Source organism: Castanea sativa, chromosome 6 (assembly GCF_040712315.1).
Source record: "Castanea sativa cultivar Marrone di Chiusa Pesio chromosome 6, ASM4071231v1".
Lineage (NCBI taxonomy): Eukaryota > Viridiplantae > Streptophyta > Magnoliopsida > Fagales > Fagaceae > Castanea > Castanea sativa.
In genome coordinates, this window is record NC_134018.1 from 56,732,702 (window position 1) to 56,759,892 (window position 27,191).

The window sequence follows — 27,191 nt, forward strand, 5'->3', positions numbered from 1 at the left end:
TGTCTCGCCCCGAGGCAGAAGAGGTTTTGTTTGCTTATCTGGCAGTGGCTGTCCACGCGGTCAGCCTGGTCCTTATAAGGAATGAAAGCGGGGTGCAAAGACCGATCTACTACGTTAGTAAGTCTTTGAACGAGGCCGAGGTGCGCTATCTGCCCTTGGAAAAAGCGCTCCTGGCCGTAGTCCACGCCACGCGTAAACTTCCTCATTATTTCCAGTCTCACACTGTGGTGGTTTTGACCCAATTGCCTCTCAAAGCAGTGCTACGTAGTGCCGACTACTCAGGCAGGATAGCAAAGTGGGGGACCATCTTGGGGGCTTTTGACGTTAAATACAAGCCTCGCACCTCGGTGAAGGGCCAGGTCCTCGCTGACTTGGTGGCAGAATTTGCCGAACCATTGCCGGAAGAAAGTCTAAAAGAGGCCTGCATGGGTGAAAAATCAGTTGGTGTGATCACAGCTGCGGTATCTCCGACTTGGAAAGTGTATGTGGATGGGGCAGCCAATCAGAAAGGATTAGGTGTTGGGCTTGTCTTAATCTCCCCCGAGGGAATTGTTTTCGAAAAATCTCTGAGATTGGCGTTCTCGGCCACTAATAATGAGGCCGAATACGAAGCAGTCTTGGTAGGCATGAAAATGGTACATAGAATGGGAGGAAAGGAAATCCATGTGTTCTCGGACTCTCAACTGGTGGTCAGCCAGGTCACGGGGACCATGGAGGCTAGGGATCTAAGGATGCAGGAATATTTGGCCCAGGTCAAGCGTCAGCAGATTGAATTTGACTCCTTCGTCTTAACTCATATCTCTCGGAGCGGAAACACCCATGCAGACTCCTTAGCCACGCTGGTAACGTCTTCGGCTCAAGGTTTACCTAGGGTTATCCTCGTTGAGGATTTGCTAGAACCCTCTCTTATCGTTGTCAACGTGCCTCGCATTCATTTGATAAGGCCTGTTCCTAGCTGGATGGACTCGGTCGTGTCTTTTCTTAAGAATGACATCCTTCCCGAGGACAAATCTGAAGCGGATAAGATACGTCGAAAGGCGCCACGCTTCTGGTTGTCTGAGGATCAGAAACTGTATAAACGATCCTTTTCAGGACCGTACTTGTTGTGTGTGCACCCTGACTCAACGGAAGGGCTCCTGGAAGAATTGCATGAAAGGATTTGTGGCAGCCACACTCGGGGAAGATCCTTAGCCCACAGAGCTCTGACTTAGGGTTATTGGTGGCCCAATATGCAAAGGGAGGCTCAGGACTACGCCAGGAAATGTGATCAATGCCAGAGGTTCGCCCCTAACATCCATCAACCTGGAGGAGTTCTTAACCCCCTTTCCAGTCCTTGGCCCTTCGCACAGTGGGGATTGGACATAGTGGGGCCATTTCCAAGGGCAGCAGGTAACAAAAGATGGCTGCTTGTAGAAACGGATTACTTTGCTAAATGGGTCGAGGCTGAACCCTTGGCAAACATTAGAGACGTTGATTCTAAGAAGTTTGTGTGGAAGAACATCGTCACTAGATTCAGGATACCTCATACGCTTATATCAGACAATAGTGTTCAATTTGACAGCAAGGCTTTTAGGAAGTATTGTGGTGATATGGGCATCATAAACAGATATTCCACCCCAGCTTATCCTCAAGGAAATGGGCAAGCCGAGGCCGTTAACAAGGTCATTGTCAGTGGGCTGAAGAAAAGGTTAGATGACCGAAGGGCAGATGGGTAGAAGAACTCCCACATGTCCAGTGGACGTATCGGACCACACCGCGCAGATCCACTAGAGAAACACCATTCTCTATGACTTATGGAGCCGAGGCGGTGATACCCCTGGAATCTGGCTTTCCCACCCTGAAGACGAGTTCTTTTAACCCCGAGAGCAACAATGGACTTCTGGAGAAAGATCTTGACTTACTTGAAGAACGACGTGAGGCAGCCATGGTCCAGATGGCTTATTATCAACAAAAACTTAAACGGGGATATGATGCCCACGTGAAGCTAAGACCACTTGCACCTGGTGATCTTGTACTAAGGAAAGTTGTAGGCACTTCTAAGAACCCAGCTTGGGGTAAGCTGGGATCCAACTGGGAAGGCCCCTATCGCATTGTTTCAGTAGCAGGCATAGGGTCATATCGACTAGCTGACCTAGACGAAAGAATTGTACCACGCCCATGGAATGTAAATAATCTTAGAAGGTATTGTCATTAATAAAATGTGCTTTTGTCAGTTAATATTTCAAAGTTATGAGTACCTCTGACGTTTGCAGCTACTATTCTTAAGAATCAAACAGAAACTTGGTTAAGTGCCGTCCTCGGACCACAAACCTTGTGAAAATTGATATCTTGTCATTTGTTAAACAGAACCTTAGTTATGCCGGGTCCTCGGACCTCCTACTTTGGGAAAATTAACATTTGAAGTTGCTGATCTTAAGAATCAAACAGAAACTTGGTTAAGTGTCGTCCTCGGACCACAAACCTTGTGGAAATTGATATCTTGTCATTTGTTAAACAGAACCTTAGTTATGCCGGGTCCTCGGACCTCCTACTTTGGGAAAATTAACATTTGGAGTTGCTGATCTTGAGAATTAAACAGAAACTTGGTTAAGTGTCGTCCTCGGACCACAAACCTTGTGGAAATTGATATCTTGTCATTTGTTAAACAGAACCTTAGTTATGCCGGGTCCTCGGATCTCCTACTTTGGGAAAATTAATATTTAAAGTTGCTGATCTTGAGAATCAAACAAAAACTTGGTTAAGTGTCGTCCTCGGACCACAAACCTTGTGAAAATTGATATCTTGTCATTTGTTAAACAGAACCTTAGTTATGCCGGGTCCTCGGACCTCCTACTTTGGAAAAATTAACATTTAAATTTGCTGATCTTGAGAATCAAACAGAAACTTGGTTAAGTGTCGTCCTCGGACCACAAACCTTGTGAAAATTGATATCTTGTCATTTGTTAAACAGAACCTTAGTTATGCCGGGTCCTCGGACCTCCTACTTTGGGAAAATTAACATTTGGAGTTGTTGATCTTGAGAATCAAACAGAAACTTGGTTAAGTGTCGTCCTCGGACCACAAACCTTGTGGAAATTGATATCTTGTCATTTATTAAACAGAACCTTAGTTATGCCGGGTCCTCGGACCTCCTACTTTGAGAAAATTAACATTTAAAGTTACTGATCTTAAGAATCAAATAGGAAATTGGTTAAGTCTTGTCCTCGGACCACAAACTTGATTAAAGTTAATTTCTTATTGCGTCTGGAAATTAGTGCCTTACTGGTCATTAACTCGGATCTTAAGTTTTATATCTTTAAGCGTTAAGCAAATTTGTGTAAGGAATGGTCCTTGGATCTTACATCCTACTGAAAACAATACCACACATTATAAGGGTTTAATCGTTATATGAGGTCTTTTTTTTAACCAAGGCATTGTTTAAGATATCTCAACCATGTCATCTACTGTTAAGTTTGTAATACTAAAACATGCGCACGACTGCGTGGAGGTTATGATTGTGCAATCCTTGGAGTTAGATTTGTTTACTCTGACCCTTTTTTTTTAGCTAGGTATTAATGGGAAACTTTTGCGACAAGTACAAAAAGAATAAAGTAAAAACAGATACAACACGAGTGAAAATCAAACAAAATTGTTCTTCATTAATCATTTTGATATACATTACATATTAAGTCTGAATATAGAGAAAGAGAAGTTCTAAGCTAGGTCCTAAGCTTTTGGAGGAGGATCTTGCTGAGAAGTGTTGGTTGCCTCGGTCTCTTTCAGCTCCAACTCAAAAGGAGACAGAACTTGCTTTCCTTTGTCTGCTGCCTTCGTTGGAGGGACATTGGATTCTATGGTTTGGCTCAGGCCCTTCTCAGCATCCCCGCCTCCTTCCTTTTCTTTATTGGAACCTGAAGGTTCTGTAGGATCTGGAATTAGCTTTGGGACCATGGGAGGAAGAGCAGGAAGAGTTGTTTCAGGGGTAGGAACAGCAGCAGGAGCCTCTTCAATCTCCTGTATCTCCAGGGGAAGCCAAACATTCTCGGACTTCCTCAGCTCCGAGGCTAGAGGAACTCCTGCTATGTTTAGAGCTTCCCCCCAGACTTTCTGACAGTACTCCCGGCACAAGGCCGCGAAAGCCTCTGTCAGCTGCTCCTCGGTGGCAGCTACCCCTTCCTCGTAACTCGCCTGCTTGGCAGCTTCTAAAGAGCGTTGAAATGCGCCAGCTTTTTCTTTCATCAGCGCAAGTTCCTTTTCCAAATCCGAGCTTTCCCTTTGGACTCGGGAGAGCTCATCATCTTTTTCATGAAAGAGCTTGCGCTGCCCTTCTATCTGGGTCTTCATGGTCTTCAGGTTTGCCTCGGCCCCATTCCTCTCTCTTTTTAGCTCAGCCACCTCAGAGATAAGCTTCTCATTTTCAGCAATGGCCGTGCCTAAGGACTTCTCAGTCTCCATCCGGATTTCAAGCTCTATTCTGGCCTTCTTCCTAGAATCTTCTATAAACTTCTCGGCCATGAAGACTTCCTGAACGGCCTGCAATAAAGTATGAGGAAATTAGGTATAGCAGGACACTCATGAATAATCCAATGCTGTTAAAAATGTAATCTTCCTAAAAAGTTAAACTTACCAGGGCTAGATCCCTTTTTAGAGATAGGAATAATTGAGGTTGGCTCATCCTCTCCAAGGTCTCCATATCTTTCGGCAGCAGAAGAGGGCGTTCCAACACTTCTGCCAAGTGATGGGCATGACCTTGCTGGGCCGCCCGATGCGGACCGGGGAGATAGGTGCGCCGTCCAGTCTTAAATCAGGGGACCAGGTGGCCGGTGCTTGGCGCACTTCGGCCACGTCCCTGATCTCCCCGCTTTCAACTGAGCGGGCCCTGCCTTTGCCTTTATCCAGCTTCTGCTGTTGAACGGGTGGCGGTTGTTGTCGCGGTTTCTTTGGTTCCTTGCTGTCTGTCCCCTCGGCCTCCCCCTTTTTTTTCTTTTTGGGATCCTCGGCTGGAAGTTTTGGCTCAGCTGGAGGAGGGGGAGGTGGCAAAGATGAAAGAGCTTGGGACCCCCCCGTCTTTCTCTCAGCAACCTTCGTAGCTCTCTTGGTTAGGAGACCCTGCATCCTGTCCATATCCTCCTCGGATTCGTCCTCTGGTCGGGCAACGACTAACCCTGCAACTCCAGAGGCCTCAGTGGCTTCTTCTTCTTCCTCGTCAGAGAGTACAACGAACTGGTTCCCTCAAGGTCTTTCGGTGTCTTCAAGTTGGAACTGTTCTATCTCCTCGTCTAGCGTGTTTGAAGAAGACACTTGCTCCTCTGGGACGACAGTTGCCTTGGAGTGTGTAGCTAGAGGGACCGCATCAATCGGTTGTAAATACATTATGGTGTTAGGGCTGTCAGGGAGATCGTGATCGTCCAGGAAGTGAGGTCTGGCTACGTTGATCTTCCTACGCCGCCGGTCACCTGCAATAATGGCGTTCTCTATTGCCTGGAAGTCCGAGGATACAGGATCATACCCTAGAATCAAGTGAGCAGCCCTAAGTTGTAGGTCCTCGCTGACAAGCACCTCGGAGCGCAGTACCCGATTTAGATCTGCAACGTTGCAGTGGCTCAAGCGTGGGCGCACGTGTTGCTTATCTGCAAAGAAAGACATCAAAGCAAACGAACATGGTCAGATTCACACAACATATAATAAACTTAAATAGACATGGATACATGTGAATACGCATTTTTGTGAGTGTTAGAGGAAGTTGTGCGGTGGGGAGGTTAATCCTAAGGTGTCGCACCTGGATCTCCCCTATAAACTGGGGTGTGGAGTCCGTCGTGCCAGTTCCCAGAGACGATCAGGTAGTCGTCCTTCATGCCTTTGTTGGATTTGGGCAGACAGGAGATTAGCCTAACGACACTGGAGCGAGATTTAATGTAGTAACCTACATTGGTAAGTTTATGGGACTCGTATAGGAAGACGACATCGTGCCAGGTGAGGTTTAGACCCATTTGCTCGTTTAGAGCATCGACGCTACCCAAAACTCTAAAAACGTTTGGGAGGCACTGATCGGGACACAACCGGTGGTTGCGAAGGTACTCCCTAGTTACAGGCTTCATTGGGAGGGTCATCCCACCCTTTACAAAGGCTACCATTGGGATGATAACCTCTCCCTCCTTCCTAGAGCCAGCCACGGCTTCTGCCAGGCAATATTTTAAACCTACATCGCCGGGAATGTGATACTTGGCTCTGAAGCCTTCCATTCCAGCGGCGGTATCAACTAGACACTTGAACTTTCCCATCAAATATGAACGAAAGGCTAAATTCAAAAAGGGGGAATGATTATAAGGAGAGCTAAGGACAGGGTCCGAGGAGAAAGGGTTAAGAGAAAAAAAGGAATGAGAACTTACAGACTTGAAGTTGTGCGAGTTTCCACGGAGTTGTGTAGACAAAAGGTGATTGCTGATGTTTTGATGGGATTAGTCTCTGGAGAAATAAATGAAGGCGCAGGTTCCCGAAGCGTCACGACGTGCGGGAAGCGGCCTCGAAATTGTATTTGTCCCGCCCAAATTTTCATGGAATAACAAGGACCATTGGATACTCATCTCACCGTTGAACGTGGGGGACAAGGTGTAACTTACAGTAATAAATACGCGCGTTTTTGAAAATAAAACCGCCAAGTGTCGCCCTCCGGAACGCGAAACGGTTTTCACACGTGTAGTTATTTACAGAAAGTGTGGAGGAAGTCTTCGTTGGATCAAAACCCTATTTTTCTCCTCGGATGATGAAAAATAAAGTTTTGAGGGGCTATTGTGGGGAGTAAAAGGATCCAAGTGGGCCTATGGGCCTTTGGGCTGTAATATGGAGGGCCGACCTGCTCCAGGATTAAACTCTATGAGTTGGCCCATGCGCCGAGGGTCCGAGGATACAGCCGAGGGAGAGTTTCACCTCGGACAGATCCAAGAGAACTCAAGATTTTATTATAAAGGCCAAGGCACAACTCTGGAAAGACTAATGGATAAAAGGGGACATCCTGAATCTTCTAGATGCACCAGTATTAAAGAAAATATCAAGAGTAAAGGCTGCCACCTCCGCATTAAAGGCTCTGCACCTACCTCCCTGGCCGGATTAATGGGGAGGTGACCCCTGAACAGTGAGGTGGAAACTTCTAGTCACTGTTCAAAAAGTATCAGGGAAGGAAGTATAAAATGGGGGTAAAGGCCAAAGAAAGGGGGGCGGTAGCTAAGAAAGAAATTGAGAAATTGTAATCTTTAAGGAAGAAAGAGAAATAATAAAGAAGTAGTCCTCGGCTCGAGTCCGAGGAGATCCATTGCAATTATTGTTCATTATTTACCTGTATTTGTTTATAAAAGTCTGTTATCGAGCTCCCAGTACTTCTATCCTAGGTTTCAAGCCCACACTCTACAAATTTTATTATTTAAGGCTCATTGGGCCTGAGCCCGTGATTGTCTTTGGGTCCAGGTGCAATTGTGCACTTACATCACCAATCTCAATTTTTTTTCAATCAGACTCTCAAAATTTTTCTCTCTTTGATTCTTACATTCTCAGTTTTTTTTTTTAATTTTTTTTTCACTCTTCTTAATTTTTCTCTTTCTCCAAGCCAATAAGGGCCAATCTCCCTCATGTTTTCATAATACCAATTACCCAATGAGTTTCGATTAGAACAGATAATGTCACTTTTTCTTTACATAAATATATTTAATAAATTTTAGGAAGATCAATTCATCTTTATGTTTTCAAATACAATTATTCAGCCAAAAAAATAACATTAATTAATTAAAAAAAAAAGAGTTGAAAATCAAATCGGACCGTCCTCCTAAACCAGGTTCTTCACTAATAAATCACTAGTAGGGATGACAATTGCTGCCCAATCTGTGAGTACCTGACTCAACGCGATCCTAATGGGTCAAGTTTTACTAAGTCTGATAAAGAATAGGGTCGGATTTGGGTAAAAAAAAAAAACCCAAAGCGAGTCCGAGTTTTGCTAAAACCCGACCTGAACCCGGCCCGATTACAAGTTAAATTACCAAAAACCCTCATACATACATACATACATACATACATACATATATTATGGATTTAAAAACCGGTATGATTAAAGAACCGGAAAAATGAGTAGTTATCAGTTTTGTAGTCCGATCGGTTTTGACCGGTGGTCGAACTAGTGATATCGTAAATATTTAATTAATAATTTTAAAATTATAAAAATATATAATAAGTTTATGACTAATAATATATCATAAATTTTTTTTAAAAAATTTGAGTGAGTTTTCACCTTTTATATTAGAAAAAAAATGTAACTAAACATATTAACCTTACAATATCATCCTTAAAACAAATTAAAATAACCAGTGGCATAGATGGCCATCACTACAAAAAAGTTGTACTCATTCCTGAAAGCTGAAAGCTTGTATAGAAGTCTTTATTTTCTTTTATGACATAAATTGTAATTGTTGACTATAAAAATAAAAATAAAAAACAAAAATAAGTGTAGTCGTTGATCTCATAAATTATTAATATAAGAAAATAGTATTTGGTTTTTTATGAAATCATTTTAAAGAAAAGTGTAGTAAATTTTAAGTTATTTCATTTGACCCCATAATTAATCCTCTCATTTCAGCTCACACACTCACCAGCCGCCCCACTCTCCTCTCCCACTCTCACTCGCTCTCAATCTCACCCCCGGCCCAAGCTGTCACCGCCGGTCCAAGCTCTGTCACCGCCGGCCTGTTCTGGAACTTCTGTGCTGTTTTTTTTGTTGTTGATAAAATGGTCTGTTCTGTTCTATTTTTGCTTTCTCTTAATTTTTTATTTAATATATTGTATTCTGAGACGTTTGTTTAATAGTTTGTTTCATATGAATCCCATTTGCCGAGCAAAGGTACGAGGAATCACGTGACATCATTGCCAAGTACCCCCATTTGCCAATCAAAGGTATGTTTTCTATTTTTTTTTTTTCCAAAACTCATCAATTTTTATTTTGTTGATTCATGTTATTTTTGTACCCAAACCGAGTCCCTGTATTCATCAAAGAGGGGCTTTGTTGATTCATATTATTTAAAAAAAAGAAGATTAAATACGTTGATTCACTAGCAAATTTGTAGAGGCCCCGGAAATTTTCCGGGTCGGATCATTATTTTTGAGTTTTGGCTTTTTTATTATTATATATTATGTGTTCATTGCTAACTTATTTGCTTATATTTGAGGATTAATTTTTTCAATGATGTAGCAGATGTTGGAGGTATGATTGAATAGATGTAGCAGATGTTAAAAGTTAAAACACTATGACTGTGAGATGGCCAAGACTTTTGACACCGACACACCTTTCTCAAATTATTCGGAACCAGAAAAACCCATTAACGGCACTTCAAATCTTCAAGGAAGCCAAATACAAGTACCCCAATTACTGTCATAATGGTCCAGTCTATGCCACCATCATTGGCATCCTTGGAAATGCTGGTCAGATTTGTGAGATGAAAGAGGTGATTGATTGGATGAAAGAGGACTCGTGTGAATGCAAGGATTCTGTCTTTGTTAATGCAATCAAAACCTATGCAAGAGCTGGATTGCTAGATGAAGCAATCTCTCTTTTTAAAAGAATTCCTCAGTTCAACTGCGTGAATAAGACAGAATCTTTCAATACCCTGTTGCAGATATTGGTCAATGAATCTAAGTTTGAAGCTGCTCATCGTTTGTTCTTAGAGAGCTCTTATGGGTGGGAAGTGAAGTTTCGAATTAGATCTTTGAACTTGCTAATGGATGCTCTGTGCCAGAGGGGTCGTTCTGATCTTGCTTTGCAAATCTTCTTAGAGATGAATTATCAAGGTTGCTATCCAAATAAGGAAAGCTATCGGATTCTAATGAAAGGGTTGTGTAAAGATGGGAGGATGAATGAGGCCACACATTTGTTGTATTCAATGTTTTGGAGGATCTCTCAGAAGGGTAGTGGTGAGGATATTGTAGTCTATAGAACCTTATTATATGCTTTATGTGATAATCGGCAAGTTGAAAAGGCTGTGGAAATTCTTGGTAAGATTTTAAGGAAGGGGCTGAAGGCTCCTAAGCGCTGTTTCCGGCATCTTGATCTTAGTCAGTGTAGTAGTGGTGAAGATATAGAAGGCACCAAGCGCTTGATTAATGAGGCTTTGATCAGAGGTGGTATTCCCAGTTTGGCTAGTTATAGTGCTATGGCTATTGATCTTTACAATGAAGGTAAGATTAGTGAAGCTAACAAAGTTATCATTCAAATGAAAGAAAGAGGATTTGGGCCAACAAACTTAATTTTTGAAGCCAAGGTTGCAGCATTGTGTAGGGGAGAGAATGTTGATGCAGCAGTGAAGGTAATTGAAGAGGAAATGGAGGGAAATTGTTTACCAAATGTTATGGCATATAATATTGTGCTGAAAGGATTGTGTAATGAGAGGAAATCAGTGCTTGCTGTTGGGTATTTGAAGAATATGGCTAAGAAATTGGGTTGCAATGCAGACAAGGAAACTTACAGCATTGTAATTGATGGGTTATGTCATGAAAGTAGATATCTTGAAGCAAGTCAAGTGTTGCAGGAGATGTTAATAAAATCATATTGGCCTTGTGTTGATACTTATAATATACTTATCAGGGGTCTTTGCACTGTGGGCAGGCAATACGAAGCTGTTTTGTGGTTGGAGGAGATGATTAGCCAGGGTATGAAGCCAGAACTTTCTGTATGGAACTCGTTGGCAGCTTCTGTATGTTCCAACATGGCTGACATTGAGGTGTGCTCTCAGACATTTAATTAGATTATTAGATTCTGGTTGTTCATGTTGGAGAAGTCATAATGGTGTAACCATTTTTATAGTCATATTTTTCTTTCTCAATTGTGTAGTATCTGAACATAATGAGGATGATTTTTCAGTTGAGAGATACACAATCTGAAAAATTCATTTTTCATGAATAGAATTTGTAACACTGATATCTTAGGCAGCAACTATTCACAGGAAGCCTCTCACTGGATATCAGGCGTATTTTAGACAAATTTGATAGAAAGTTATTACTTAAAATTTGCACTAGTCTTCAAACTCCTTTGGAAAAAAATGGGATTCATCCAATGCTAGAGGTCTTAGGTTTTGGATCTCTTCCATTGCATTGCCAAAAAAAAAAAAATTATTATTATTTTATTTTGATAAGTAACAAATTTTTTTTCAAAAAAACAGATACCAAGTATATAGGGAGTGTACTCAGGATGAAGTTCAATCAAACTTTCAAACTACAATGCTCGAACGTATCTAAAAGACTAAAACAAGGAGAAGAATGAAAAGCAACGCTCCAATCTAACAAGATACAAAAGAAGAAGGCTTTAACTTCAAGGATAGACTGTTCACATCCTTAAAACTTCTGGCATTCTGTTCTCGCCAAAAACACCACAAGATGCAATGTGGCATAGTCTTCCAAAAGGCTATAGTTCTATGCCTTCCAAAAGAACCCTGCCAAGCTGCAAACATATCAATAACCCTCTTTGGCATAACCCATTGGAATCGAAATAAACAAAACTGTTCTCCACAGCTCGTAGGCAATTGGACAGTAATAATAAATATAAATATAAATATAAACATAGAGATTATAGATATGAGCAATTGTAAAGTTAGAATGAAATTGTGGCAAAAAAACAAAATAGGCTAAAATGCATTTTACACGCCAGAAGTTTGGGGTTGATTCTAAATTGGCCATTTGAGTTATTGTGGTTGTTAACCAAATAATAAATGAATACTTTCCATCATTTGTGAGACAGTATGGCATCATTTTATCGAACGTGGTGTTTATGATTGATGTTTTGGTTCTTCCTTTGTTGAATTTAGATTTAAGAAGTGTTCTTTTGCATTTGAATGGGTGCTGCTTTTAAGAAAAGGGCCGTGCTTTTGATTTTGTAAGTTATGATCCACTCTCTATATATTGCTTTAAATTTATGGCTCGTTTGGTAAGAAATTTCTAGGAATGTTGTTTGTATTTTTTAGAAATACATGTGGGTGAAAAAGTGTGTGAAAATATGTGAAATATTTGTTTAAACACTGAAAACTGTTGTTTAAACCACAGTAACAAACATGCCCTAAATCTCTTTGGTTGCTATTTTTTTTTTTGGTGATGTTACAATGTGAAACTTGGAATTCTGTTTCTTTATGAAACTATGCTTTTGTACTTGAAAATTAATTACACTTATCCTATTACTTTGCTTATTTATGTTTTAGTATTATGGCTTCTTTTTTTTTTTTTTTTTTTTTTTTCTTTTTTTTTTTCTTTTTCATCTTAAATCTCAATAAGTTTTGGCACCTGAGGGATGTGACCTCTGCTTCATGAGGTTCAATATTTTTCCTATATAAGTTGTGAAAGTATCTTTAAAGATTGTTTAAATTTCTTTAGGTATAGTTTTGGTAAACATGGCTAATTTTTACAGATTTATCCTATCTAAATTGTTATTAATTATTTGACCCCCAGTCCAACCTTAAAATTTTTTACCTTCGCAGTTTTTTGTTTGCTCTGGTTTTTAAAAAATTGACTCCCTAGCTAGTGGGGTAAAGGAATTGGCTTGTGAGTTTCTATAACATATGGATTCATCCTTTATCTTTTTGCTTCTCTTATTTTTATCTGGTTCTTAAGAAGAAAAATAGGATCAAAGAATACAAACCTAAAAGCTAAGAGCCAAGACAAACAAGTGGAAATTTAATGATATCAAAAAAGGTAGTACCAAGTGCAAAAAGCACCCACTTTTGCAAGGTTTGGGAGAGGTGATTGGTAGGAAACCATACCTCCCACCCTTTGTTTTTTTGGTGAGGCTGACTCCCTAAAATCGTATCAAAAAAAGGAGGAGATAAAATAAAATATAAGAGAGATTTTTGAAGGATTGGAAGATTAAAATAAGCCAAGATATCTTGTCAATATTGGAAATTTTGGATACAATTTTTTGTGTGAGTTGTTATTTCCATACATTTTTACATACTTATTTCAGAGCTTATGAACGGAGAACTTTCTTTGGACTTAAATTTAAGTTAGCAATTATTATAATACTCATATTTACTATTGGAATGCTTATGTCTGATGTGAAGATTTTCTACTTCGTAAAATTGAAGCTTATACAAAACTAACACATGCATATGGGCAGTCTGGTTAGGGGAAAACTATGCTGGTGTTAAATTACATTACTCACATCTTTCAAGTGTTCTGCTAAGGCCTCTAAATGAATATTTTATAGAAAACAGCAGTGCTGTAGTTTTGCTTCTGCTTATATACATCTATATATGCCACATTGTTTGCTCATTCCTTACATTTTAGTGTTGCATTTTTTTTCCTATACTTCAGCCCTAACATGTCTGTCATTAGTCAGTGATATGAAATGCTGTGTGATGTATATACTATACTTTCTCAATGTCATCTCTGTAGCAAATTTTGCATCAAATGTCAAGCCTAAGGTCAATTTCAAAATTTCAAATTCTGCTTCAATTTAATGTATATACACAGATTAATGATATCACCGGAAGCTGACAAGGCACTGCCAATTGTTGAAACCTCAGCCTTTGACCTTTCCTCTTTCGCTTGTTTGATTGCTCAATTAGCCTCTTCTTACATGGCAAAGTGTCAAATGCGAGACTCCAAACTCAATAAAGAAACTCCCTCAAACACTGCAGGTATTCTCAAATGCATGTGAAGTACAATCTTTGTCTTAATCCAAGATGTAACTTTTTATTTTCATTTGCTATCTGCTTGAAGGGTCTTGGCTTTTGGTAAATAGTATACCTGATTGAAGTGGTTTCCAAAACAATTATTTTATGTTGCTTAAAAATGAAAAGAAAAATGATAAGTGTTTTTAAAAAAATTCAATTTGTGAACCTCATGGGAGGTTGGTGTAATGTGCCAAAAGAAAACTCACAAGTTGCTTTTCTTTTTCCCTCTTGCTAAAGACTCTTCTCTTATGGCACCTAAGAAGTAGCCTTTATCATCTTCAAACCCTAAAACCTCCAATTATGCTAGAACCAAATGATCATCCCTCATGCCTGTTAAAACAAAGAAGATGATTTGTCCTCCAAGCTTGATAGATTGCAATTGAATGCAGTGTTGGGATAACTTTGACAACCAACATCTTTAAACACATGAAGGACCACTCCAAAGAAGGTCCTTCGATGACAAAGATTTCAGAAAAATTATGTTTGGGGCCCACCTTTGTTTCTGAAACACAACTGAAAAGCTTAGGAAAAAAAAAAAAAAAAATCCACAAAAGATACAAATGAAATTTAATCAAGATGAATCAACAAAAAAAAAATGATTAATGAAATTTTAATTAAGATTATCTGAATAGAATCTCAAGATGATTTTATTATTATGTACCAAACTGTGGTACTTTTGAAACATTAGAAGCGGATACCTAGACAAAGAAACCTATTTTTATGTGGCTGAAAAAGAAACCTAGACAAGAATGTTGAGTGGATGATATCAACCCAAAGTTGATAATGTAGCAAAACAAACAAAATAATTGGTACACCAACTAAAGCAATTATAACAATTGGAAGCGATGTCATTTCACTTTTAAAGACTAAAAAGCAGGTTGCACTGAAGGCTAGCACCATGCCTGCTATAGAGATGAAGAGTGTGGTGAGTCCCAACACCAACTTTGATGGTAATGACACTAGGAAATCCATTTCTGTGAAACATGACGTGAGAATTGACGAGAAAATTAATATTGAAGAATAAGAGGAGAACAGTGCTATTGCATCTGATATGAAAAATACCCTAAATCAAATACTTTTCAAGAGAATAGGGGTGCCTGTGTCTTGACTGCTACCACCCGGTACAGTGAAAGCTGCAGCGAAAACCAGAGTCGTAATCAATGTTGCCACAGTCATACAATAGTGTGCTGTATCCTTCATCCACTTGTCACCTTCTCTCCGTAGATTTTTATGTTTATTTGTAAATAAATCCCCTGGTGTTAGCCCAGAACTCTTCATGTTCAGGTATGAAGGCGGCACAATCTTTTCTGCCGCCTACGGTTTTCCAGATGTAAATTCATAAATGCAACCAGAAAAAAGAAATTGAAATTGAACAAACACCCACCTTAAACCACAACAACTCCCCTTGCATTTGAAGGGCTGCCCCTGATACAATATTTAGTCGACTTGAAGGTGCCAAATATCCGGCTAAGTGCAGGATATTTTCGTTTTTGTCATAAACATAGGTCAAAATTATTTCCTGACTGCGGCAATCTCATATATTAGATTGAATACACTCTCTTGCTGATTTAAAACAGCAATGTGACATAAACTTCGATTTTGATTGTCTGCTATTTATATGATATCAGGTAAGAGCTAATAAGAATATTTAGGAATTCAGCATTCCCGAATTTTACAACATCAAAAAGTACAGTTGGAAAATCGTTCAGGATTGTCTGTCTTGGAACGGTTGAACCTCTTTCGAGAGGTGTTCAACCAATTGATAGGCCAAGGTCTTCATCAAAGCTTTCTTACAGATTCCTTCGAACCCTGTAATTTTTTTTTTTTTGGGGGGGTGGGGGGATCAATTCAAATATCTTTTAGTAAAAGAAAAGTATATTAATTCTATAATCTATGAAGATGGAAACCTCAAATACATATTTTAGCATCCATAACAAGAAATTATATTGAGAGATTTGAAAAGATAAGACGTGATTTATGTACTAATTTTGGACTTTGGTCGGTATGGTTTGTCTTTGAATAACCCAATTCACTTTAGTACATCTATTAAAGGATATCAAATAACACAACATCTAGTCCTACGAATGAAAAATCTGGTCCCATTATATTGAATTGATTGTTAAATCTTTTAAAGGATATTAGATGGAGTATTGCTGGAAAGGTATGGGCTTAGAGTCATTTATGCTGCTGCTAGTTATGTTGAAGCTAAGCTTGCATCTGTGCTAAATGATAGAAGTCTGGATTTGGAAGAGTGCAAGATCACATCAGTTGGTGGACATAAAAAGTAAACCGCATCTGGTCGAAATAAAGGAAGAAGATAAAGCCTTCTGGTCCTCAACTCCTAAGTTTTGTGTGCTGAAACATGGAATGAGATCAGAGAAAATTGGATTAATGTGGATTGGTGGAAGGTACTGTGGTTTAATTTGGCTATTCCCAAGCACTCCTTCATAGGCTGGATGGTCATGTAAAACAGGATTCCAACCAAAGCCATAATGATTCAATGGGGAATAAATGAAGACATCTGGTGTGGTTTCTGCAGGTTGCTACACTGAGGATAGAAATAATCTCTTTTTCCATGCTCTTTCACTAAAGGGGTATGGAAATCTATTATGAGCTTATGTTTACTCTCTACTCCTAAATTCAGCTGCTAGGATTTAGTTGATTGGACTATTGCTTCAGCTCTTTATTTTTGTAGGTGGTGTACTTGGTTGAGTGCAATTAGCTCTTACAAATTTGTAGTTTGTGGTGCTAAAAGCAATTTAGCCTTTTAGCACCACTAATACTAATGTTCTTAGGTGTCGTATTGGCGTTTCTATTCTATTATTTGTTAATGAAATTATTGATTCCTTCGAAGGAAAAAAAAAAAGATTGATTGCTATAATGGTAAGATAAGTAGTTATGAATCTGAATAGTGAATTTTCTCTTAGAATCTTTTGTGATGCGGATTCAGATTTGAGTGATTAAAAAATATATAAAATTTTAGGACTTGATAATGGATTCTAATTTGAAAAGCTATTAGATAACTATATCATAAGGGTCAATGCTAAAGCTATTACAAATTTTATTTAAAAGACTTAAAAACTAATGTTCCAATAAATGTAATTGGTGGGTTTTAGAAACATAATAAATAAATGTTTGACTAACATTTTATTAGACTTTAATAGTAAAATTTGTTCTACCCTAGCATCACTCATTTACAAGTCTAATTTCACAGCACAATGAGGTAAACAGATTCAAATTTAGGAGTTTTTTTCTGGTTAGTTGTCCTGGTAATTTTGTGACTACTTTGTTTTCAAAAAAAATCCTCCCCACCCCACCAAAAAAAAATAAAAAACCTCTTACAATGCTCATATGTGCCTATAAAGGAAAGAGGTACAAGTGCTGCAACATTTTAGACATTTTAAATTGACAATGGTTTGGGAAGTACGTTTCATTTAAAATTTAATGAGATTTAGCTACTTGTCATTCCAAATTGATTTGAGCAAAGTTTTCATCAGATTGTGATCAATGTAATCTAAACGCCCCTGGAATGTTGAGCATTTAAGAAGATATTATCAGTAAAATATCTCCATGGACGAGCATTACCCTGGACGAAACCATCCTGGACGTTAACACCATAGACGAGCTAAAATTGTGTGTTGGTTCCTATTTACCTGCATTTACTTGTGTTTATCGTCGGTATTATGTGTTGTATTTTAAATTCCCTAAAAGTGCATCAGTTCCTAAACTATGCACTGTCTCTAAACTATGGACGAAGTCATAGACAGTTATCTGTTGGTGTGTAAGTATTTTCAATTCCCTAAAAGGCACTAGCTTGTAAACATGTGCCTAGCTTGTGGACGATGTTATGTATACAGTTTGGATTTCCAATGTATGTAGCATATGAATTACTAATTTTCACGATTTTATCCACAAGGCTAAGGCTAAAGGCCCAAGACAAAAAATCTTTGGATGCAGGAATGTAACATCTATAAGCTTTCAAAGAAAAATATGTCTAAGGCATACTCATCTAACCAATGGACGAGGAAATGCGATGTATAAGGATATTTAAAATACATGGATAAATATAACTAGCCAAAACAATCCAACCTATGGACGAGTAAACGTTGGAAATGTCCGTCCAGCCTATGGACGAGAAAAAGAACAGGCCATGTTCCTGGACAAATAAAGCCAGCAAAAGTAACGTCATTCATAAGACGAGTTATACTAACAAAACTTAAAGAATGGCAACACGCTAGACGTGAGGAAATTCTTAACAAAGACGAGCTGAACACCTACACAAGTGGACAATGTAAATAAAGAAAAAATTGTCCATACAATAATGTGTTCAATAGCAAATGAAAAGCAAATAAATATTCATTCATACCAGTTTGAGGGTAGACGATCATCGTCTAAAAACCCTTAAGGAATGTAAAAGCCTAAAAAGGTAGATGTTTGGAAACTCGTCCTAAAGATTGTGGACGAATTAAATGTACTTAAATAAGTTCAAATGGTCCAAAACAACGGACCTCCTACTTAAAAAAAGAGAAAAAGAAAGAAAATAAATTAAACTGATCAAATTTTTTATACTTTCACTAAAGGGTTCTCTCTAGTTTTAGGCTCGTCTTGGACTGGTTGTATGGTGGCATTGTCTTCAACATTGACGTCTTCAGAACCCATCTAGAGGAGAGATCTGGCAACGCCACCAAGCTGAAGTTTGATGGAGCTAAAATCAACTTCAGGGAAGCGTTCAATAGTGTCCATGCGAAAATCTTTGAAGCCAGCGGCATAGTTCGTGTCTAAAAGGTCAGTGAACTGGCTGGAAGCTCTGAACTCCTCTACAACAACTTTTTTAGCATCCTCGAGAAGAGTACTTAGCTCGTCATTCCTTTTTTGAAAATGGCCAAGACGAGTATCCTTCTCAACAATGTCAGTCTTTCGCTCCTCGACGAGATTTTTTAGCCCCTTGACCTCGTCCTTAGCCTTGCCCACCACTTCAGCCCAGCCCCTACAATCGTCCTTGACCTGCCAGAGCCTTGTCTCAAGCTTAATCCTCTCCTTATCTATCTCTATGGCTTGTCTGGACGTTGCAATGAACTTTGACATTGCCTGCACGAATGGTTAAAAGTTCTATTAAATAATAATAATAACAATAATAAAATGATAGGACGAGGTAAAGGTGCGGTTACACACCTTGAAGAGGTCATGAACAGCAGAGTGTTCAAACTCTTTTACGCCGCCACGTCCTCTTCGGTCCCAAACTTCTGGAACCTCTCCCAAGCCAAGTCCTCATTCTCAATAATGTTCATGGGAACTCTTGGAGGAGGTTGAGACAAGGCAGGAGTAGTGGTCTTGGACGGGGTAACACCAGCAGGTTCAGGTGCGTCCACATCAAGAACTTGGACGGACAGCAGTTGGGAGGTAGGAGGGACAGTGCCTGGCTTGATAACTTCAGGCTTGGATGACCCATGCTTCGCCTTCTTATTCCCTTAACGACTAGGGAGGTTTCCCAAGTCCAGCATCTTGGATAAGCTTTTCCTTTTGCCTCCAGCAAAAGGACGAGGCTGAGACTGAGCCTCTGGCCTAGTGACCTCATCCACTACCTCTTTTCCATTATTTTCTTTCATAGTAGCCATCCTTGGAAAAAAAATGTTAGAATCATTTAAAAGATGATATCAAAACAAATTCTTTAAGTAAAAACTCACGTCTACGGATTGTAAGTTCGTGGGCTATAGCTTCAGGAGAGGGCTCAGGACCAAGTCCCCACGTTGCAAGACGTTGAAGGGTGACCAATGAATGAAAACTCCTATCGATGTATAGACGAGCTTTTTGGACGCGATCAAGATAAAACTTGCTCAAAGACGATCGTTTAACAGTTGCAAAGGAGAAAAGAAGAGAAGGGTTAGACGATTATAAACAAATGACAACATTGTACAAAAAAAAAAGTACCTTGAGGACGAAGGTTCCCTAACTCTCCTGTGTAGGGGCAAATGTATCATTGCCAACTTCCACAGGGTGCCTAGACCAGAAACCAGAGACGAAGAAAAACTCTGTCTTCCAGTTTTTATCAGACGTCATAAGTGACTTTATTAACCTATAATCTCTTCCCCTGGCTGTAAATTGGTAAAAGCCAAGGGACTGATTAATTTATGAGGGTTTGCAGCAGAAGAGGAACTCGTCCACAGTAAGAGGATGATCCCATTCAAATACTTCCCTCCACAAAACTTGCATAGAAACAACCAGTCTCCATGCATTGGGGTTGAATTGACACACACCTAAACCTAACCTAGTAAGTAATTCCCTGGCAAAAGCATTAAGGGGTAACCTAAGTCCCCCAAGGAGGTAAGCTTCATAGACACCTATTCCAAAACGAGAGTTACAACACCACTCCCCGCGGACGGCTAACCTAGGGTTAAGGTCGTTTGGAATCTGGTACCAACTCCTAAGTGAAGTAAGCCTCTTTTCATCCGTTTTGGAAGGAATGCCTACAACACAACTGTACATAGTCTCTACCTCATCTAAAGGAGTAGACGGAGGAACACTCGTCGGGGTACCAGCTTGAGACCCAGAAGATGCCCTCGTCCTAAGGTGTTCCTGGAAAACCTCTAAAGGAACTCTAGGAACACCAGATGTGTATTCCTCATCCGTGTTTCCCCCACTACTACTATTGCTATTACTACTACCACTACTAGAACCACTGTAACTAGTGGAGTCATGATACTCGTCTATAGCCTTTTCAACACTATTACTGGACGAAGAAACAATTTCAGACATCTTGAAATCTAAAAGAAAACCTAAGAACGAGGATAAAGAGAGTACCTGGCTCTAGACAAAGGAGGACTAAGGATGCGAAAATACTTCTAAGACAAGGCTCTGGACGACGAATGTCAAGGAAGAAAATTTAAGAAATGTGAAGAGTAGGAGGGGAATTCCACTATTTATAGGCGGTAAAATTTGGCACTTGAAATGATGCAACCAACCAGAAGACGCCACGTAGCATCTTCCTTGAAAAAATAAATCGACACGACAGGCCTCCAATGAGATCATGACACGTGGCACGATCTGGACCACATAAGACCAACCAAAGAAATGATGACATGTGACACAACGTCTAACTACCAACATCAAGGCATGTGTCCAAGGATAACAATGAATTCTACAATGCATTGGATGACTCTTGGATAAGGAGGCAACTGATGGTGGGCAAAAATAAATAACTCCAGTTCCTCCATAGGAGTCGTCCATAGCAAAATGACTATCCCAACATTGGGTGGTCGTCCCTCTTAGGACGATCGTCCATAGGTGCAGGGGTCGTCCGTCTGGAAAGTCCCTGGATGACTCCCCGACCCTTAGGAAATTTTTAGATACGGATTTCTTTACCAAATCTTGTAAATCGGACCACATGGTACTATCTTGTAGCATCAGTAAGATCTTTGTTCGTCTCTCTAACTTCTTACTTAACTTCTCGTGGCAATTACAGAAGATGAGATCAAATATTCTAACTCCTATGGCAGTTAACGAAAGTTAAGCTTCCACAAATGCTGGGGAAGTTACAAAACAAGTAACCGCCCCGAGACTTACTATATAAGGACTAATCCGCATCAAATATAGGTAAGTTTTTAACAACTCCTGGAAAGTTGGAACTCTAGAATTTAAGAGAGAAACTAACTTTAGCATCGGAGGGTTCTTGGCCGGTTCATCCCGGTCACCTTTGATTGTGTATTTTTCTTTTCAAGCATTCCAAACAATTAGCCATTTGAAGCCTGGAGCATTTAGCCTACTAATTTTCCTTACATCATCAGTCAATATTGTCCAAATTTCACCATACCAAATAGCTCAAAAATTCAAAAATGCCCCAAGACCAAGATTACAACATAATCACAAGAATTTCCAACCCAACCATACAATATGCAAAATTCAGCAAGAGCAAATAACAATAAAATGACATTGTCTCACCACCAAGCTCTCAACAAAACATAAAATCAACAAAATATAAAAAAAAAGGTTTTAGAAAATCAAATTTTAATATCAAACTTTTTTCATAAAATTTGTATAAAAATACTTCTTAAACCAATCTCTTTAGCACTTTACGGCATCGGTTAACTTTTCTCTTTTATAATAAATATTTTTGATAAATGTTAATAGTAGTCGGCATTAATACAAGGGTTGTGTTAACGGGCACTGTAAGGTGTCCATTAACAACACATATTTGGGTAGCTTCTCAAATTTTTGGATAGCTTTTGACAGTTTTTAGAAATTTTTTTTAAATCTTTTTTGGTCATTTTCTTGACAACTTTTTTTCTTTTTTCTAAGTAAAACCCAAAAAAAGAAATCTTAACAAGCACCGTAAGGGGCTTATGAACTTTTTAACATTTCCCTTAATACAAATCTAAGGTTGCGTTTGTTTCAACGGTAAAGGAAATCAGGAAAATATTTTCCACCGTGCTTGTTGTTTGGGATGCTCAGAAAATTCGGTCAAAGGGAAAATTAAATCAGTTGACTATAAAATAAGAGGGCTTCAGGCGGAAATCATTTTAAACTTTCATTTTACCTTCAAACCATTTTCGTTCTCCTCAGAAAATTTCTCTCCTCACTTGCTCTCATCACTCACGCCAAGCCCAAGTCGAAGGACGGAGAGAGCTATCGCCGGTGAAGACCAGATCCAGTCCTCGACCCGCGGCCCCGCCGGTCCAATCGCGTCGCTCAAACCTATCGCCGATTTGATCGCGCCGGCTCAACTCCTCCATTGTGCTCAAACCCATCTCCGATGAACCCAGCTAAACCCACCTTGATTTCACCACATCCCAGTTCTCGACCGTCGTGCCTGCAAGCCCCTCGGCCAGTGAAGGTAGTTTCTCATCTGCTTCACCTTCGTCCTCTCTCTCATTCATCGCCGATCTGATCCAGTCCCCCACCCACGCCATCGCTGCCTTATATATATATATATATATATTTTTTTTTTTTTTTTATTGTAAAATAACATTTTTGCTTGGGTTTTGGAGGATTGGTGGTTGGGGTGACTCATGGGTTTCAATGGTGGTGGGTTGGGGATGAGTTTAAGCATTGATGGTGGTCGATTGGGGTGGTGGATCGTTGGCTATGGTGGTTTATGGGTTTCAATGGTGGTGGATTATGGGTTTTGGTAGATGGTTTTGATATTGATTATGATTTTTTCAGATTAATTGGTTATGTGGTGGATGATGGTGGCTGGGTTTGTAGTGGCCGGTGGTAGATTATTGCAATTTTTTATTATAAAATTTGTTTGGAACATGAGAAAATGGCTGAGAAAATATGAGAAACTAGTAGAAAATTTACATTTTCAAAATATTGTCAAACACTTGAAATTATTTTCCAACATAATTTTTAAAATGCAACTAAACACTAGAAAATATTTTTATTTTTCAAAATATTTTACCTAAAATTATTTTATACTCAGAAAATATTTTACACTGAACCAGACGCAGCTTAAGCCGCAAAATAAAATAAATGAAATAAAAGAAAATTTGTAAGCCTCTCCCCATCAGATTCACTTTACATTACAGTCTCCACTACAGATACGCGCGCTACGCTCCCAAAATTAAATCCCCCAACTGTAACTTTTTTTCAAAATTTGAAAACCCTAACTTCCCAGAGAGAGAGATGAAGAGAAGGGTGGGAAGCTCGGAAGAAGAAGAGGAAAACGAAGAGTTGGAGAGAGATGTGAAGCAAATGGCTGAGAAGCTTCTGCAATACAGAACCACTCTTCCCGATCAACTCAGGTCCACTTTCGCTTCCGTCCTCACCGCTCAGAGACCCGTTTTACCTCCCCCGCCCGAATCCGCTCCCTCTGGAGCTCCGATTCCAGGTACCATTTCCCATTTCTAGGTTTTGTTGTCTACCAATGTGCCCTTTTTCATCGCTCACTAAATCTAAAAGAGAAAAAAAAAATTTTGGGTTAATTTTCTCAAAGCAATTAAGAAAATTAAATTTTGGGTTTATTTTATAGATTTTAGGGCTTTGAATGATGAAATTTTGTTTAGAGTGTAGGATTATACATTGTTTGGGTTGGTTGATTGCTGCACTTTCTCGGCAACAAAGAGGGCTCAGTTAGTCATTTGTCTTTAAAAAATTTGAATTTGTAGATTTGTTTATCTAAAAGACAGGAAGGAATTATAGAATTCATGCTTGGGAAATGACAAGAGATGGATTGTATGTTTACATGATATAAAGCAACGCGTTAGTGTTGATTAGTAGTATTTTTTTGTAATGCGGTTGGGAATAACGATGAAGTCTGTTATTAGATTCGTATATATAAAGAGTAGTTTTGCCCTCAAATGATGAAGATTATGGATTGTAATCTGTAGTGAGTTCGAGACGATTAGCAAATTGAAAGTGATGAGTGGGACCAAAGATGAAATCATCATTCTTGGGTTAATACTACTTCCGAATGAAGAGTTAACTTACAAGAAGAAAAAAAAAGTCTTCATTGATCGAATTTGTGCTTCCCTGTGTGTTATCTGGTTTGATAGTCATGTCTTGTATCATAGCCCCATGTAGGGGGCGTTCATGGGTCAGCTGGGCTCGGGTTTAGAGTCAGCCTATCACTTAGAATCGAGCATTTTGTGTTTGAAACTCTTCCAACCATTGCCAATTTGAAAACTTGGTCGAAGCCAACTGCGATACATCCTCCAGTGAGTGGTTGGTTTTCAGTTGGCAATTGGTGGTACAGCCACTAGCAACAAAGGGAAGTGATGACGGCGGCACTCAAGGTTCAACAGAAAAACCTGGATTTACTCCCATCCCTTTCAAAGCCGGACCCTTTCACTAGACTGCCCACTCGATCAAACCCGTAAGGTCTGACCTTGTTGGTTGGGTGGGTTTGTTTGGCTAGGTTTTTTTTTATCACCCCTAGTCTTATGCAAATAATTGTTTGTTGAAGGTGATGATTCATTTTAGTAGCCTCTTAAATCCACCTTGGTTACCCTGTATCCCTTTCTTATACATGCGCATACAAAATTACAATGCAAATGGGTTGTAGATTGCACAGACACCCTGCTAATAATTTCCATATGGAGTTACTCTCCTAACAGGAAACAATGTTATGATTGGATTACAAGCCATTGGTTGACATTGCATGAATATGTCAGATAAACATGAGTTGCGGTCATGGCAAAGATGAGATTAAAGCTTGTGATGAGCTTGAGATGATATAAATTTAAAGGCGAATTTGAAAATAATTATTCTGATTTGGACACATGCATCACAAATTATTTCCAAAGCCATATGCAAATATGTTGTCTCTTTAAACGTCCATGGCAAGTTCTTGACTATCATTGACAGACCTTATATTTTTTGTTACATGTCTAATAATATGTTGATTATAAGCATGGAATTAAGCACGACTCTGATTGATGAAAATTACAAAGTTTGACTTTTCTAATGGACTCAACCCAATATTCCATTTCTTGATTCATGGTCTTCATCATGAGCACACAGAGCTGGTTAAACTCATTAGTGATATCATATTCTGTTGCAATTCCTGATGCATTCTTTGTTCTCAGCTTTATCTGGGAAAGGGCATGCATCATAAACTGCCATATGGAACTTGAGGCATTTTTTTTAATAGTGGAAGTTGTATGGGCAGTGGAACTCACATTTTGAAGAGGTGGGATTGCTCTTCCTCCTGTCCAGCTAGATCCTGCGTCTGTTCAGCACTCTGTTCCTTATAGGGAGCACTTTTTCTGTCTTTAGCCTTGAAGTGTAGTATTTACAAATAGAATTGCTAACACTATACTTGGAAGTTTACTGGAAAAGAATTGAAACGAATGGATAAATTAAGATGAATGGAATAGAAAGGATTGAGGTGTTCTCTTGTCTTTTTTTTTTCTTTTTCTAATGAGGTTTTTTCTTGTTAGTATGTTTGTAAGTTTATAAATTAGGGAAAAAAAATAATATTAATATATAATTTTACTTTTAAATCCTTTACCTTTTTATTTATGCCTTTTATCAAGTTTTGGTCATAAATGGTAGTTTGCTTGAATTCATTGAAGGCATCAGCATTCTGCCCATTTTTGGGTGGTATGTTGATAGGGAAATCATTGTTCATTTCCATTAACAGTATGTCCAAGTGTACAGTAAATACCTTTTTTTCCCTTCTTAGTCTGTTGATGATCCATAACCGACCCAAAATTTTTGGATTAAGGCTTGATTCTTCTTGTTGCTGGTGTTGCTTGCTTTATTTCCACACTAAAAATGGTCCTATTTAATCTTTCTTCTATCTTTTGAAACTTGTGAACCACTTCAGTAGCCTCTATTGTTTGTAGTTCAGTATATCCATCTGTTGTATGAGGCACTGATCTTGTATCCATTATACAGATGCAGGAGGACAGGTTAAATCTATTGAGGGGCTACAAGATGCAGAACAGGATCAAGAGACTGTTGAGAAATTACGATTACTTAAAGAAAAAATTTCTAGTAATGTCTCTGCTATGCCTATTGTTTTGAAGAGGATGAAAGAGTGCATTTCTAAGATTGACAAATTGGATTCTTACAACGGAATCATACATCCTGCATTTAAGAGGAAAAAGACTAGTTGACCAAATCTCAGCATTCTCACGTTATTTTTGTATTAGTTGATGATTTGAAGAGTAATGACAACGGTGTCTCCCAATGGTTGATCAACTTTATCTGCTTAATGAAGACATGCTTACATTTGGAAGGAAAGGGATCTAATGGCAAGAGTTGTCACCTAGAATTTGGAATTTCACATGTGCCTGTAATTAATTCAAAGGGCATCGCTTATGATATGTACCGTAATGTGTTGTTAATATTCACAGAGCACCACTTGCAACCATCAAAGCATTACAAGAGAGGATGCTGCATTCTCAAATGTTTATATATTTTTTGAACTTTCCTTTTTTATTTCTTCCCCTTTCAATTTTTTGGGTTGCTTGCTTCTGAAATATATTAAAAACTAAGAGCAGTCTGTGAACTAGTCAGATCATGTTATCTTTCCAATTTCCCCAACTGACTATTTCTGTTCGTTTTCCATTTGTCTATGGAACTTAGCATTGGGTTTTCAATGTTACTACAGTTCGTGGGCTAGCAGGTACCTATGAGAATCAGAACCCGGGTTGTGGATTACCAGGTCATTCTGAAGACATGCTCACTAAATATGTAATGATTCTTTTGTAAATGTTTTCTGAAAAATGAGTTGTTTTCTAGCAAACATTTGTTGAAAAATTGACTAATTTTCTTATTTGGCTGTAACTTGTAACTCTGAAAATGAGCTCAAAAACATTTTTGTTATTTGACTGCATAGAAAATCATTTATATTTCTTGTAATTTGAAATGATTATATAAACAAAAACTTTTATTCATGAGAATACACTTGAAATAAGAAATTATCTCCAGTTTTTTAGGTTATTGGAGAGGTCTAAATGACAACTAGATTTTTTATTTGGAATTGACATAAAGTGGGAAAAAGTTGCGGTCAATCCATGTTGGTCTGTAAAAACAAAGGAAGAATCAATGTTGATCTGTAAAAAAAAAAGGGAAGAGAAA

General features: G+C 38.9%; 2 protein-coding genes and 1 pseudogene across 8 annotated transcripts; 2 read left to right on the forward strand and 1 right to left on the reverse strand.

The window, feature by feature from the left end:
• Positions 1 to 8,587: 8,587 nt before the first annotated feature.
• LOC142641055 (pentatricopeptide repeat-containing protein At1g05600-like) lies at positions 8,588 to 16,538 on the forward strand. Of its 7 annotated transcripts, none has more exons than XR_012845307.1 (5): positions 8,588 to 8,751; positions 8,827 to 8,913; positions 9,212 to 10,733; positions 13,468 to 13,634; positions 15,805 to 16,536. XR_012845307.1 is itself a non-coding variant. In XM_075815421.1 (5 exons), the coding sequence occupies exons 3-5, from the start codon at positions 9,264 to 9,266 to the stop codon at positions 15,956 to 15,958; spliced, it is 1,578 nt and encodes a 525-aa protein (XP_075671536.1). In that variant the 5' UTR covers positions 8,588 to 8,751; positions 8,827 to 8,913; positions 9,212 to 9,263; the 3' UTR covers positions 15,959 to 16,538. The 7 variants fall into 7 exon arrangements, 5 of the variants coding, with proteins under 5 accessions (XP_075671536.1, XP_075671534.1, XP_075671535.1 ...); XR_012845308.1 differs by having other exon boundaries at positions 15,923 to 15,965; XM_075815421.1 differs by having other exon boundaries at positions 13,563 to 13,634; positions 15,923 to 16,538.
• Positions 14,355 to 15,602, reverse strand: LOC142638318 (uncharacterized; annotated as a pseudogene).
• A 6,667-nt stretch (positions 16,539 to 23,205) lies between the features above and the next one.
• LOC142639026 (uncharacterized) lies at positions 23,206 to 26,856 on the forward strand. The gene is made up of 2 exons (XM_075813113.1): positions 23,206 to 23,493; positions 26,004 to 26,856. The coding sequence occupies exons 1-2, from the start codon at positions 23,289 to 23,291 to the stop codon at positions 26,222 to 26,224; spliced, it is 426 nt and encodes a 141-aa protein (XP_075669228.1). The 5' UTR covers positions 23,206 to 23,288; the 3' UTR covers positions 26,225 to 26,856.
• Positions 26,857 to 27,191: the final 335 nt, after the last annotated feature.